This window comes from Euprymna scolopes, chromosome 36 (assembly GCF_053919585.1).
Source record: "Euprymna scolopes isolate OS-2025 chromosome 36, ASM5391958v1, whole genome shotgun sequence".
Classification (NCBI taxonomy): domain Eukaryota; kingdom Metazoa; phylum Mollusca; class Cephalopoda; order Sepiida; family Sepiolidae; genus Euprymna; species Euprymna scolopes.
The window spans coordinates 95,249,448-95,265,230 of NC_136517.1; the positions used below are offsets into that span (position 1 = coordinate 95,249,448).

Here is a 15,783-nt window from a genome sequence, read left to right on the forward strand (position 1 = left end):
ATTTTTGCTCTCATTTATAATTTATTTTTTTTTGGGGGGGGGGGGTAGTGTGGCCCCCATAAATAAAAATAACCTCTTTCCTCTATAAAACCTTTGCTTCTGCAGACAGGGCTCTCCAATGGGGATTCTCCCCCCCCCCCCTACCCCCTCCCACAAATGAAGCTGAACGGGCCGAAAAAATGGACAAAACAGTAGCAATCTGGTTTGGAAATTTAAAAGCCGTAAAGAGAGTTAATATTATAAATGATATAAAAATCATTTAAATCTACTTAAAAACACCAAAAAGTGATGCAGGTTGCAAAGTAACTTTGATTGGTTATTGCTTTGAAAAGGCCTTATTTTTGTTATTACCTTGAAAAATCCTTGAAAATATGGAAAATTTCTGGAAAAAAGTTTTTAAAAAGCCTTAAAACTTGCATTCTTTATGCCCCCTCCTCAAAAAAAACAAACTTTCCTTGTGTGGACAGGACTCTCCAATGGTGAGCCCCAACCCACCAACCCCAAAAATTGTGATAACTAAAGATGAGGCTGGCCGGGACAAAAAGTGGGAAAGACAGAAGCCATCTTGGTTGGAAATTTAAGTCATAAAGAGAGTGAATATTTGAGATGAAATAAAAAGTATTTAAAACTACTTAAAAACGTTTTTAAAAAATGATGCAGGTTGCAAAGTAACTTTTATTGGCTATGGTAACATTTATTTGTTGTATATTTGATTTTTTTACCACTTTTTCAAATCACTTTGGACTGTAAAACAAACTCCAAATTTTGTTTTGAAAACTTAAATTTTGTCTAGAGAAGGCCTTGAAAATCTGTATGAACCTTGGAACTACTGTTCTCATTATGGATGTTATTCATACAACGTTTCAGCCGATGTAACCTCCAACCTTCTTTGGTGTATCTTATCAAACTTGTAGATGGCATGCTTGAGTTCTGTCAACCATGAAGTTTTAAGCAATTTGTATCACCCACACTGAGGATTGAACCTTCAACCCTGAGAACATCATCACTTAGAACTAAATTTTACTTAGTATTTTATTCTTGATGCTATGGGGTTTTGATGTGGTTTAAATAAATGGTTCCATTCCAAATTTTATGAAGATTCCCGAGTTCAACAAAATATACTTGAAAAAGTGTGGAGGTTGCATCGGTGAAAATGTTGTGAGAATAACATCGAAGATGAGAAGAGTCATGCAAATAATACAAACAGCAACAAACTCTAAAATATTTTATAAAATTGACAGTTCTTTTATTTTAAGCATCTCAAAATCAGAATCCATTAAGGGCCATGTCAGTCAATTTGTGTTTTCATAAGGAGCGCACACATGACTGATAAAATTGCGGTATCTTTTATATGGGCTGCCAAGGACTGCATGCATGTGACCCAGAGGCTGTTATGTTTTGGAAGGGTGTAACAGTATATATATATATATACAATGTTCATGTAATTGTGTACATATAATCAAGTGTGTATATTTTTGCTGTTTCTTGTTGTCGTTCCTAATTGTTCATTGGGTATGTGTGACATACAATACGATCCACCATATAACATTTAATACACAAAATGGCACTAAATTGCTGTGTGTTGCATTGCGCGTGCACAGATATGAGATGACATTTATAATAGAAGAGAAAGACGGTGCAATTCTTATGACGGATTAAGAGATAAATGTAAAGAGAAGTGTTAATGAAAGTTCTTTAAACAGGAGGGATATGCATTATCGAAGAGGGACATACAGTCAACCTTTGGAAGGAGGCTTTCATGCAAAATTCTTTATATAAGACGATGAAGACAAAACGCATTACCTTTGAATGACGAGCGAAGACAAAAAGCTTACGTAACAAATACAAGACGTTTATTCATCCAGATGGTGATGGGAATTCAATGCCTGCTATATTGTCATCATTTACTGACCCTCTTCGCTTCCTAAGGAGTTTCTGTCAGTCTTCCCGACTCACTTGTTCTCCTCCAACTGACTGCCCTGGACTGTCTCTTTTCTAGTCTAACTTAAGTGTATATATTAATCCTATACTTCTTTGTGACGTCAACACGCGGGCGAAACATGTGCATCCCATACACATGGACAATGCACATGGCTTCGAACACGTCGCCTGGCAACAAAAGTCCCAGATTTTCTCTGTGGAGATTCTTTAACTCATTGTTCTATTATTCTTGCTCTGACTTGCAGGAGCTGCTAAAAACAGCCTATCCTGCCTTGACAGAGTACAAAATAGACTTCGTGGCTTAGTGGGAGATGCCCTTTTCTCTACCCTGCAACCTCTCTCCCACGGAAGAGACGTTGCGAGCCTATCCTTGTTTTATCGTTATTTCCATGGCAGGTGCTCGTCTGAACTCCAATCTCTGGTCCCCCCTCGCCAATCTTTCACGAAAAACACCTATCTAGCTGAATCCACTGTCCAAAACGTTCCCCCACTCTTTATCTGTGCCTAAATCAAAACGCGGATTCCATGAACAAAGCTTCTTTCTTAGAACTGCACGCCTGTGGAACTCTGTTCCATCTGCCTGCTTCCCACCTGACTACAACTTGGATGTCTTCAAGTCCAACGTTAACAAATTCCTAATGAACCACCCCCTTAAGTAAACACTTCATCAAATCTCCACACTAACGTAATGTACTTGCAATAATCCTTATCCCTGAGTGGCTTCCGGGCCTTGTTAAGTGGTGATCACTGTGTAAAAAAACCCAAAAAACTTAAACTTTGCTGCATAGTTACCGTGTATTTCGTCTCTGTTGAAAGTTTCAGGCATACATACACAGATACATTTACACAGACAGGTGAGATTTATATTGTAGAAGGCTGAGAGATATGAAAGGAGAAGGTTTTAATGAACAGTTCTTTAAACAGGGTAGGGGAATGCATTATTGAAGAGGGGGACACAGTCAACCTTTGGAAAGGGTTTGCATACAAATTCATTATACAATCAATGGAACAGCATGATGGTATAAACAAACAGAACACAACACATTATCTTGGTTGAAATGACCAATGGAGACATTTTTTCCAGCTGGTAATAAGAATTTGATGCCTGCCTAAGTTGCTACATTGCCTCGTTTTTGTCTCCCCCTTCGCTTCCTAAGGAGCTAGGCCAACTCAGTCATTCTGCCAGACTAACTCGAACTGTTCTCCAACTCGCCTTAAACTCTCTCTCCAACTGAACTGACTTGGACTCCTTAACTGTATATATAAATTCTATGTGACGTCAACACGCGGGCGAAACGTGCATCCCAAGCACATGGACAATGCACATGGCTTCAACACGTGTCCTGGCAACAAAAGTCCCAGATTTTCTCTGTGAACATTTTTTAATTCCATTGTTCCATTATTCCTGCTTTGACCCAAATTAACACAACACAACTTTCTGCTTACCGCATTCTTTGTTTTATAATTTATTTCTAATTTGCATGCCTCACTACAATGGATAATTCACTGCATTCCTGGAATCGTATCTTAACTAACAAAAAATGTATTCATTTTAACTTTTAATAACTGCGTTCAATTTCAAAATTCTTTTCAATAATAATATTAGATCCTAATTAGTTTGTTTCGAACTAAAAACCGGGAGCTGTCCTCTTCAATATACAACACTGTACGTTTGATGTATTTAGCATATTCTGTGATTTGACGATTTGTATACATCATGATGTATCAAATGTTTTTTTGCATTACAATTAATCAGTATCTTTTCTATAAGAGAATTTTTATATAAGAGAATCAAGGCCTGAAGGCCATTCAACAATAAGGGTCTTATAAGTGTACAATAGTCACTGAGACAACAGTGTAGTGATTGATAGTGGTGGAAATTGGCTAGAATTTGATTATTTAAGGCGACGGCTCAACAAGAACTTGTTTACATTGGAGTTGAAGATGACCATGTTGTAGTTAGCTGGAAAACAGGACTACAGCACAGAGTTCCATAAGTGGGCAGGTCTAAGAATAAAGCCTTGTTTGTGGAATTTACATTTAGATTTAAGAATAGATAGAGAGTGGGGGAATTGTTGACAGTGGTTGTGGATAGATGAGTGCTTTTTGTGAAAGTTTGGGAAGAAGGGATCATAGATCGAAGCTCAGACGAGCACTTGTTATGAAAATTACGATAGAGAAGAGATTGACTAACAATGTATCTTCTGTGAGAAAGATAACATTGCAAGGAGGAGAAAAGGGCATCGCTTACTAGATTCCAAAGACAGATTTGAACTCTGTCAAAGCAGGAAACGGTGCGACGCGCAGGTCCTGCCCAGCATATACTGTACAAGAGGAACTACATACTCTCCTTCTTCTTCAACGGTTGTTGTCTTGGTTACCATTTTGTGCATGTTGGTGTTGTTGCCCCCCCCCCCACACACACACCTTCACTGCATGTTTAGAGGTTTTTATTTAATTTTTTTCGGGGGGGGGGATAAGTGTAGATTTTTTTAGATGAAGATCGATAATTTGAATCATTCGAACTATTGTTCTCATCTTTGCTATTATATTCACAAAAGTTTTGCTGATGTCAGCTTTTTGGTGATTATGTAAAATAATGTGATATTTTTAAAAAAAATTAATGAAAAACTTGTTTTTTGTTATTACATGATCCAATTACTTTTTTTTCTTTTTTTTTTTTTTTTTACAAAGAAGTCACCTCTTATCAAGGCCTGGAAGCCACTCATGGATATGGTAGTCAATAGGACAATATCATAGTAATTGTTAGTAGTGAAAATTTGGTAAATTAGATTATTTAAGAGGACAGCTATTCAAGAACTTGTTTACATTGGACTTGAAGACAACCATAATATTGTAGTCAGCTGGAAAACAGGCAAACGGAACAGAGTTCTACAGGCAGGCAGTTCTAAGAAAGAAGCTTTTGTTAATGGAGCCCATGTTTAGGTTTAGGCATAGATAAATAGTGAGTGGGGGAAATTATGGATAGTGGTTTCAGCTAGACGAGTGTTTTTCGTGAAAGTTTGGCAGGGGGGAGGGACCATAGATTGGAGCTCAGACAAGCACTTGCCATGAAAATAATGATAGAGCAGAGACATGCTCGCAACGTCTCTTCTGTTCCATTTCAGATCAGGAGTAAAGTTCAGACTTAGAAGCTTGTGAAAACATGGAGCCTCCCTAAAACAAGAGCTATTCATTTCAATTGATACCAGACGGGGATCAGAGAGTTGATGATTGAAAGATAGAAGCTTTGTTTTAGATGCATTAAAATTAACCAGCCACCCTTTTCCTCATTGCAATATGTGCTCAAGATCAGAGGAGAGAGAATCAGAGAGATCTTGCGTTTTTGTCTCTATTAAAACATTAGTGCGAAAATAAAATCCATATGGCATGAAAACATGAAAATAGCATTTTGTGGTCTCATAATTTTTACAAAACACGTGAGTTCTCCACTTTTTCATGAAATTCTGTCTTTTTTAATCCAGAAAAAGTGGATTTCCACTTAAAATTGCTAGAGCCACCCCTGGTTATTCAGCTTTGATCGAATATATTTTTGTTTTATACGAAAATGACCTCCCTGATAAAATTGTGTTAGGGATGGGTATATGACACTATGCTCTATAACAGAAATATGGGAGCAAGGCATATCAAAAGCAATGGCTGAAACCATAGAAAATGACATTCAGTCTATAGTGGAATGGGGTTTAATGCTACTGAGATTAAGCTTCTTTCCTTTAACAACTACAAAAACCTTCTCAACCAAAGATTGCCATGACAAATAACACCCCACCTGAGAACCCATCGTTCAAATTTCTTAGCTTAACATTTACAGGACCAATTATGTTAAAGATGTTGCCAAGGCTGCTGCAATGAAGATGGATTATCTCTATGCTAGAAAACTATTCTCATCTGATAGTATCCTGTATCGCTACAATGCCACAATTTGCCCATGCATGGAATATTGTTGCCACGTTGGGGCTTATGTGTCTACCACTAATCTTTCCTTCTTAGACAGGGTCCAAAAAGAGTCTTGAATCTAATATGTCCCGCACTATCAACCAAGTTCTAATCCCTGTCCCATCTCCACAATGTTGCATTGCTGTGCCTGTTCTACAAGTATTTTAATAGAATGTGTTCTGACGAGCATTGTAGCATTTGTGTCCCCTTGATGTAAATTTGACCAACTAACTCAACAAGCATCAAAATCCTAGCCCTTTATTGTAGAGGTCCCTAGCCTTCTACTCTAATAGTTTCTTCCCTCGGACTGCCAGGCTCTTTGGAATTCACTCCTTTTTTAAAATTTTTTATTTTTGCTTCCCTGACTGTATTTCTATTCAGAAATGTGAAGGTAATGCAAACAGTCATCTTGCTGCTCAACTCCCTACATAATCCCCTGTAGACATGGTCCCAAACAGTAGCCCCTTATGTCCAAGTGGCAATATACCTTGGTTGAGGTGAATAAGAGTTAAAAAAAAAAAAAAAAAAAAAAAAAAGAAGCTGATTCATTTCAAATCACTAAAACCTTACCTTCTTACTTATTCCCCTCGCCACTCTGCAAATTCGTCTCAATTTCAGGATTTTTTTTCCATCGTCTACTCATCTTTTTGGTTTTAATAAAAAGACAACATGTTCACACCTGTAATCAGATAAATGTCAAAGAATATAAGAAAGGATTGTCAAAAGATAAACAAATTCTTTGAATTTGATAAAATCTTTTGGTAATAATGTAAAATAACAAATTAAAAAAAAAATGTTATTTAGACCCCCCCCCCCCCCCAAAAAAAAAACCCAACAATTTTTATTATTAATCCTCTCCCTATATAATTTTTTCGGTCTACTAAATTTTCAATATTAAATTGTCTAAAATTTAAAAATTAATTTCTTCATTTGTTTTTTTGTTTTTGTTTTAGCAAGGCTTATAAATTGTAAAATTGTTTGTGTTTTTTTTTGTGTATATTGTTTTCTATTTTTAATATTTTTATTTTCAAAAACGTTTAAAAAATGTCATTTCTATTTAAATTGAAAATTATCAGAAAACATTTTAAGACATTAAAACTATTGCTAAAAACGGAGGAAGAGATGCCATCACAATTTTCAAACAGTCTTCTACCGTTCAAGACTTTTTCTGACCATAATGTCCACCATTTGACCAACTGTGAAGGCGGGAGTGGCACCATAAAAACGAGCAACTTTTTGTGCTGCAGATATTATTTTTCACCACCATTCTCAATGCATTTTTGCCAGGTATTCAATGACGCATCTCTACTTCTGACACACGTCCATGACAGGGGTTGTTTTCTTAGGGTCTCATATCATCAATATCTGCACCAGAAAGATAAAACTTTCAGGTTATGAATGCATAAATTCAGTCATCATAACAATGTAATTTGTAATCCCCTCTGATCCATTTGGGTGGAATAAAAAATAGAAGATACTACTTTTGGAATACTCCTTGTACAAGGCTCTACATTGCAAGTGAAATTTTAAAGTGGCGACTAGAAATAATGAAACGCTTATCTTTTGGCGATTGTATTTCTTTCACTGACAATCTTCCAAAGCTTACTACTGAATGAAAAATATCTTTTCAACTTTGTTTTTTTTTTGTTTTTTTTTTTTAATAAAACGAACAAAGTAAAATTATTTAAAAAATAAGTTTAATTAAACAATATACTCTTTTTTCTTTCTTTTTTTTTTTTAACGAAGGCTGTTAAAAAAACACCTGAAGAAATTAGAATCATTATTAGAATACCTTCAAGTATCAACATAAAATTTGTTGTATATTTAGAATTACTTATTAAAAAATACAAGAAAAACCCCAACTTTATTATGTACATAATCGTCATAGAACGAAGATGTCATATTCTAAAAATCAAGGTTTGGCTAGTAACTTTTCTATTTGGCTAGTAAACGAAAATATTTAGTTGTCAAAGGTCAACTAAAGATAAATTTGTCCATAGAGCCCTGTTGTATATATAAGGATTCTGTTTAAACTTCTTTCGAGATTCCGGAGTTAAACACGATGCACCTGAAGGTTGGAGACTACAAAATGAAAACAGTTGTGTAAATAATATTCAGTGTTTTATATTTACAAATATTTTTTATTACATTTCTGAATTTTCGAGATGATTGTTGGTCAGTTGTATTATTTGGATATTCTTCGGACTACTGCTCTCATCTTGAGTGTTATTTTCCAAATGTTTCGTTTGATATAATCTCCAACCTTTTCCAGGTGTATTTTACTCGGGAATGTTTCTGTTGAACTCAGGACCCGTGACGTGATATATATATATTAGATCTTTTAAATCTTTGAGCAGTTGTACCAAAAAGAGTGCTTGGTTCTGCACAAAGTCTTCACCATTATAAACAAATCATCTGTGTGGATTTCCGAATAACTTAGTTTTATGGCCGAGCTCATACGTTGAAATCGACAGGAGAGTCCATCATATATATCTCTTAAATCTTTTAATATATGTATATATATATATAAAAAACTTACATAAACATTATATGGAGTTCACGTGGATTGACTGTTTCAACATTAAAATCTCATCATCAGGACTCCAAAATACTTTTTTTGTTTTGAGTCTTGTTGATGACATGCTAATTTTGAAACAATTGAAAAAAATCAATTGTAAAAGTGTTCTGAAGGTTGAAGGTTCAATTCTCAGTATGGGTGATCAAAAAATAAAATTGTGAATTACTTAGGACCTCTATCCAGTCATGGCTGACGGAATGAAAGTATGCTTACTCTGTGAAGTAAATAAAGGGTTCTCTTCGAAATTCTGTTCAGATTCCTGAGTTTGACAAAATACATCTGAAGAAGGTTGGAGGTTACATTAGTCGAAACATTGTGAAAATGATGCTAAAGATAGAACAGTAGTTTTTGCAATTTTGTTTCAAGAATCTTTTAAAGATTTCCTTTTTTTTTTTTAATGTTTTTACAATTTTGTTTCAAGAATCTTTTAAAGATTTCCTTTTTTTTTTAATGTTTTTACAATTTTGTTTCAAGAATCTTTTAAAGATTACCTTTTTTTTTTAAATTTTATTTTTAATGTTTTTACAATTTTGTTTCAAGAATTTTTTCAAGATTTTCTTTTTTTATTTTAATTTTATTTTTAATGTTTTTACAATTTTGTTTCAAGAATTTTTTCAAGATTTTCTTTTTTTTTAAAAATTTTATTTTTAATGTTTTTACAATTTTGTTTTAAGAATCTTTTCAAGATTTCCTTTTTTTTTTTAAATTTTATTTTTAATGTTTTTACAATTTTGTTTCAAGAATCTTTTAAAGATTACCTTTTTTTTTAAATTTTATTTTTAATGTTTTTACAATTTTGTTTCAAGAATTTTTTCAAGATTTTCTTTTTTTTTTTTTAATTTTATTTTTAATGTTTTTACAATTTTGTTTCAAGAATTTTTTCAAGATTTTCTTTTTTTTTTTTTAATTTTATTTTTAATGTTTTTACAATTTTGTTTCAAGAATTTTTTCAAGATTTTCTTTTTTTTTTAATTTTATTTTTAATGTTTTTACAATTTTGTTTCAAGAATTTTTTCAAGATTTTCTTTTTTTTTTTTAAATTTTATTTTTAATGTTTTTACAATTTTGTTTCAAGAATCTTTTCAAGATTTTCTTTTTGTTTTAAAATTTTATTTTTAATGTTTTTACAATTTTGTTTCAAGAATTTTTAAAAGATTTCCTTCTTTTTTTCACCTCATTTCAGCACATTGCTAATGATGAGATTAGTTACTTTAAAGCGAGATTATCCACATTGGAGGAGAAATATATTGAAAAAAACAAAAATGAAAGTAAGTTTCTTTTTCTTTTTTTCTTCTTCTTTCTTCCCTTTTATCTCTTCTCGTGCCATCTTCATTTCTTGTTGCTTTCTTTCTCTTTTTTCCTCTTCTCATCTTCACAATCATATCTTCTTCCCTATACTTCACCCCTTCTCTTCTTCTTCTTCTTCTTCTTCTTCTTCAATTATCTCCTTTCTCTGCCTCTCTTTTCACTCTTATTCTCTTCTACCCCCTCCTTCTCTCTCTCTCTCTTGTCCACCCCTCTCTCTTATTTCCTCTCTCTCTTGTCTCCTCCCTTTCTCCATCTCATGTTCCCTCTCCCTTCCTCACTCTCATCCCCTCTCCTTTTCTCTCTCTCTCTTGTTCCTTCTCCCTTTCTCTTGTTCCCTCTCTTGTCCCCTTTCTCTCCCGTCCCCTCTCCCTTTCTCTCCCATCCCCTCTCCCTTTCTCTCCCGTCCCCTCTCCCTTTCTCTCCCGTCCCCTCTCCCTTTCTCTCCCGTCCCCTCTCCTCTCTCTCTCTCGCTCTCTCGTCCCCTCTCTCTCTCTCTTGCTCTCTCTCTCGCTCTCTCGTCCACTCTCTCTCTCTCTCTCTCTCGTCCGCTCTCTCGTCCCCGCTCTCTCTCTCTCTCTCTCTCTCGTCCCCGCTCTCTCTCTCTCTCTCTCTCTCTCTCTCTCTCTCTCTCGTCCCCTCTCTCTCTCTCATCCCCTTTCTCTCTCTCTCTCTCTCTAGCTCTCTCGTCCCCTCTCTCTCTAGCTCTCTCGTCCCCTCTCTCTCTCTCTCTCATCCCCTCTCTCTCTCGCTCTCTCATCCCCTCTCTTTCTCTCTCATCCCCTCTCTCTCTCGCTCTCTCATCCCCTCTCTTTCTCTCTATTTTCCCCTCTCCCTTGCTCTCTTTCTCTCTTATTCTCCTCCAATTTTTCTCATCTGTATTAATATTACTATTTACTACTATTAAAAAAATTTGTTGCTGATTAGAAAAATGGTTTGCATTTGTAATTAACAAAATTGCTGCTGAAAATAAGAATGGCTTCATTGTGGAAAACATTCTGAGTAGAATAAATTGTACCAGCAAAGGAAATCAAATTAAAATTCATCATTTTTAATTAACATGCACCACTGTTCAACAAAAGAAAATGGCTAAACAGAATCAATTATCGATTTGTCAGATACAATGCTATATGGGCCTAAAGACGAGAATGCGACTGACTAAATTTTGTCTAATTATAAATAATACAAGCAGATGCAATCTATCTTTGAGTATCTGACATTTCTTTATTATTATCTTGTAAGGGCTTTAGTTTAACGGAAATTTTATTGGTGTGATATGCTATAGTTTGAAATAGAATTTTTATGGCTAAACATCCAGATTCTATAAACAATGTCCATTTGGAATTTATTAATTCTCTATTTTTATTTTTAGGGAATGTTTTTTGTTATCTCTATATAAATAAAATGAACTCATTTTTTCCCGTCTGATTTTGACAGTAATAGGATTAAAAATCAAGATATTTCATGCAAATATAATATGCACAAACGGCAGAACAATATCTGAGGTGTGTTATAGGCTTATTATTTCTCAAATTCCTCGATAATCTTAGATTTCTATACTTTTTTTGCTGAGAAGTCACGGCCAAAATCGGTTAAGATCAATGGAAGTGGTAAAATATTTTCTCTCTAATAAATTCCTCCTCCCCCTGCCACCACTTAACACCGTTTGGGGATCGTTCACAAGGAACAGTTGAGAAGAGAACACCGGTTTGGCTTCGTAGTTCTTTCATGTGAAGTTATTTAAAATCACTAAACTAAGCTGCAGTGCTCTGTGGCGTAGTGGTTAGCGTGCTGGACAATTCACATTATATTTTCACGTTCGCGCCGACCTACCGTAGTCGTTTTTTTTTTTTTTTTTTCCTAAACAACTGGAATGGACTTTTCTTGGTGGCCGAACTGTTAACGTTGCAGATGTTTTTTGTTTTTTTTTTACACTTTATTTTCCTACTTTTACTCATTACTCCGGGTTTGATCCTTCCTACTTACCTACCATAACATTTTTTAAAACTCCCCCCCCCCCGTCTCGGAAACAAACACTCGGGCAACGCCGGGTACCCCCGCTAGTTTATAAATAATTTTGAATTTATTAATTCTCTATTTTTATTTTTAGTGAATGTTTTTTGTTATTTTTAAATAATTTACAATTTTAAAAATTTTTTGTCTGTTTTCTTTTTCAGAAGTTCTCAAAGAAAAATTAAAAAAACAGGAATCTTTACTTGGAGAGAAAGATGCAGACATTGAAAGATTGAATGCTGAGAAATTGGAACTCCAAAACAGCCTTGAAGAATTGGACGCCCAACACCAAGAAGTCGATATTCAATTGATCGAAATTCGCAACGAGCTTAACAAGAAAGTGAAAGAAAAAACCGATGAAGTTGAACGTTTGACGAAAGAAGTTGAGTCATTGAAGACGACCTTGGAAACGACGAAGGAGGATTTCTCGAGGCAGAAGCAGGAGGCTGAAAAGGCGTATATGAAAGAGATCACAGGTCTTTCGTCGGCCAAGAAAGATGCGGATGCCATCGTGGAAGATCTGAAAGAAAAGTTGCAGAAAGGTGCGTACGTTGTTAACGAACTGCACATGGATAAGACGGAAATGACCGAGAAAATGTCCGCCTTAAAATCCCGGTCGGAAGAATTGAGCAAACAGAATGGGCTGCTGAAAGAAGAGCTGCGTGAACTTACGGAGGAAATGAAGTCAAACAATTCCGAAGAACTGCGGACCGAAAATAAAGGCTTGTCTGAAAAGATCAATGAATTAACGGATCATTTAAATAGGCAAATCGAAACAAAAGAGAAAGATGATAAAGAGATATCTGACTATCGGAATAGATGTTTGCAATTACAAGAGGAACTTGAATTATTGAAGAAAGAAAATTATTTATTGAATGACAAATATTCTATGCTTAATGAAACATACGAAGCTTGTGAAAAGGATCCTGACACAGAGCATACGAGTACGTCCACAGATGGAGCCAAAGGCGATGAGTTGCGGTCTAAAATAGAAAACCTGTTGTCGGATAAAAACGCGTTACTTGAATACATTACCGAAGTAGAGAGAGTTTTTATGGACTACATCAGTGGTAGCAAAATGTCAGAACATCCGGAAGTACGGAGTCGGATTTTTGACTTTGAAACGTGCGTGAACAGTTTAAAACGGAAACTTGATGTCAGCGGAGAAAGTTGTAAATTTGATGGCGTTTCGGAGTTGATAAATTCGCTGCATGAAAAAGAGAAAGAAGTTTCTGATTTAAAGTCTGAGATCCCTTTTCTCACCCAAAAAGAAAAGAGCGAGGATGCGGAAGAGTCCGAACAATATGCCGTTAACTTAAATCGGATTGAAGAGCTTGAGGCGGAGTTAAGCTCTTTAAAACAAACAAATGCAGAACTCCGGAAGGAAATGGAAGTTTTGGTGTCATTCCAAACGGATACAGATTGTAAGGAAAGCGCGAGTTCGCAATCGCAGACTTTAGGATTAATCACAGATTTGGAATCAGAACTTGCGTTGGCCCATGATAAAATCGAATCTTTGCAAGAAACCGTTTATCGATTGCAAGAAACGTCGCAGTTAACTCAGAACGAAAGTATACTAGCACCTTTTGATGATACTGACGATACGATTTCACGTGAGCAAAACAATCGTATTCATTTGTTGGAAGCTGAAGTTTCCCGTTCCGAAGAAAGTATTTTGTATTTTAAAAACATGCTTCAAGAAATTGCTCGCGTTTTTGAGAGTTCAAAGATGAAGAATTTAGATAGTCGGGTGGCGACTTATTTAACTAATTTGCGAGAGGAACGGTTTAACAACGACTTTGTTTTGGATATGGCAGAGAATGATGTGGATGTTGATGAAGAAAAGAATGATGATAATATCCGGGATCCAGAGTCTTCCAAAGGTTACAATGACGATAAAATCCTTCCGTCTGTCGCCCAGTGCCAAGAAGGGGTTAACGAATGTGGGCAGAAAGATTTTGTAGCTGATGAATATAAAAACGGACATTCTGACGACCTTGACCAATTACAGCAGACTGTTCTTGAGAAAGATAAAGTTATCCAAGAATTACAGACTAATAATTCTATGTTGTTGAATATGATTGAAAATAAATCGATTTCCGTTTACGGAGACAAAAGTCTTTTAGAGTTGCACCAGTTGTCGAATGATGTAAAGAATCTAAAACTTGAAAAGGAACAAATGATTTCCGTTATGGAAGAGAAGATGCGGGAATGTAGTCAGTTAAAGGCGGAGGTTCATCGACTGATGACCATCATCTCGGAGGAGAGGAACGCCATTGATCGACTACAGATGCAAAACCAACAACTCTCCCAGTCGAAAAGCCGTAGTGTTTCTGTCTCGGAAGATCAGGATGACGCCGGCAGCATGCAAAAGGAAGCCTTACAAAGACTCTCTAACATCATTCGCGACAAGGACGTCGAGATTGACGCACTGAAGCAGAAAAATGAAACGCTCCTTGCGATATTCCAGGACAGTTCCCAGAACGGCCCTCAGATTAACTCCCTCATACAGGAGAAGGAAAATTTCAAAAAAGAATTAGCGCTTCTTCAGGGTGAACGAGACCAAATCGGAAGCTACTTAAACCAGAAGCATCAAGAGAGCGTCGCTTATCACAGCGAAATTCAACGGTTGAATGCCTACATAAAAAACGAGTCTGAGAAATTTGACCAACTAAAACAAGAACACGATCAGCTGATGCTGTTATTCGAAGACAAGAATCAGCTTTTAGTAAAAACGCAAAATGAACTCGTAAACTATAAACAGAAACATAGCGAAATGGAATTAAAATACGAAGAGTTATTTCAAAAAAGCAATGCCAGTGAAGTTGTTGATGTGATATCGTACAATAGCAAAGTCGAAGAGTCAAATACGCTAAGCGAGCGACTGTCAAAGCTGCAGACACACATAGCAGAACTCGAGCAGAAGCATCAGAATCTTGTGCAGAAGAACGGCGAACTCGAGAACAGCTTCCGACAGATGGAAATGGAGAAGAACAATGCCAAAAAGCACGTCGACAGTCTCCAGTTCCAGCTGAGCGAATCAAACTCGAAATTGAACGACTTTCAAACAGAAATGGCATCATCGAAACAGCAAAGTTCCGAGCAGAACGTGGAGAATTCAAAGCTTACGGAAATCAACAACAAGCTCAGCCTGACTATACAGCAGAAGGAATTTGAGTTGCGGAACATGACGGAGAAGGCGAACACGATGACGGCGTTACTTCAGAAGCAGCAGGGCAACGAAAGCCAGATCGACGTGTTGATTAAAGAATCAGAAGTTCTTCGTCAACACACATTACAGTTTCAACAAGAAAGGGACCAAATAATCCTATCGCTTAAACAGGTGCAAGCCGAAAAGGGAGAAATGATGAAAGAGGTCAGTTTATTTGGCTTTTATTATTAATACTAGCAGATGTACCCAGCTTTGCCTGGTATTAAATGTAACGTTAAATTCCTTTAAAAAAAATGAAATAAAATATCAAGACGTGTATGTGAGTATTATATTTTTTCTAAACAGTTCACTTCTTGTAAGTAAAAAAAAAACAAATGTACTCGAGATGAGATCGAAACTAAAACCTAAAAACAGTAAGTCAAGTGTGATAACCATTAGGCCAGCTTGATACGATCTTTAAAGTTTTCAAACCTATTCATTATTAACATAAGGAAGCTATCATGTGAATGATTTGTGCATGCACAGTCATGAAACAGTTGGAAAACAGATAAAAATCTGATGATGCCCACGTACCAATTTTTGAATGTTTACCCCTTAGCAGCTCTTTTTTCTGGATAAAAACTGATTAAAAAGTTTTCCACATATCTGAATACTCTATATACCAAATTTCAAACATGAAGATCAAAAAGTCATGGAGTATGCAGGTTAAGAATTGTCCTCGTGCACACACACACACACACATTCTCACTTTTATGGATATACTAGCAGATCTACTGATGTTGGCCGGTATTAAATGTGACATCAAATTCCTTAAAAA

The 15,783-nt window shown here is 35.8% G+C and overlaps 1 protein-coding gene across 4 annotated transcripts in view; it reads left to right on the forward strand.

Moving 5' to 3' along the window:
• Window positions 1-15,783, forward strand: part of LOC145260690 (thyroid receptor-interacting protein 11-like) — a 183,818-nt gene that overhangs the window by 116,425 nt on the left and 51,610 nt on the right. For all 4 annotated transcript variants that reach the window (XM_080119089.1, XM_080119091.1, XM_080119090.1 and 1 more), the window contains 2 exons: window positions 9,660-9,744; window positions 11,959-15,170. In XM_080119089.1, coding sequence (XP_079975215.1) covers window positions 9,660-9,744; window positions 11,959-15,170 — 3,297 coding nt within the window. The remainder of the gene's footprint in view (window positions 1-9,659; window positions 9,745-11,958; window positions 15,171-15,783) is intronic.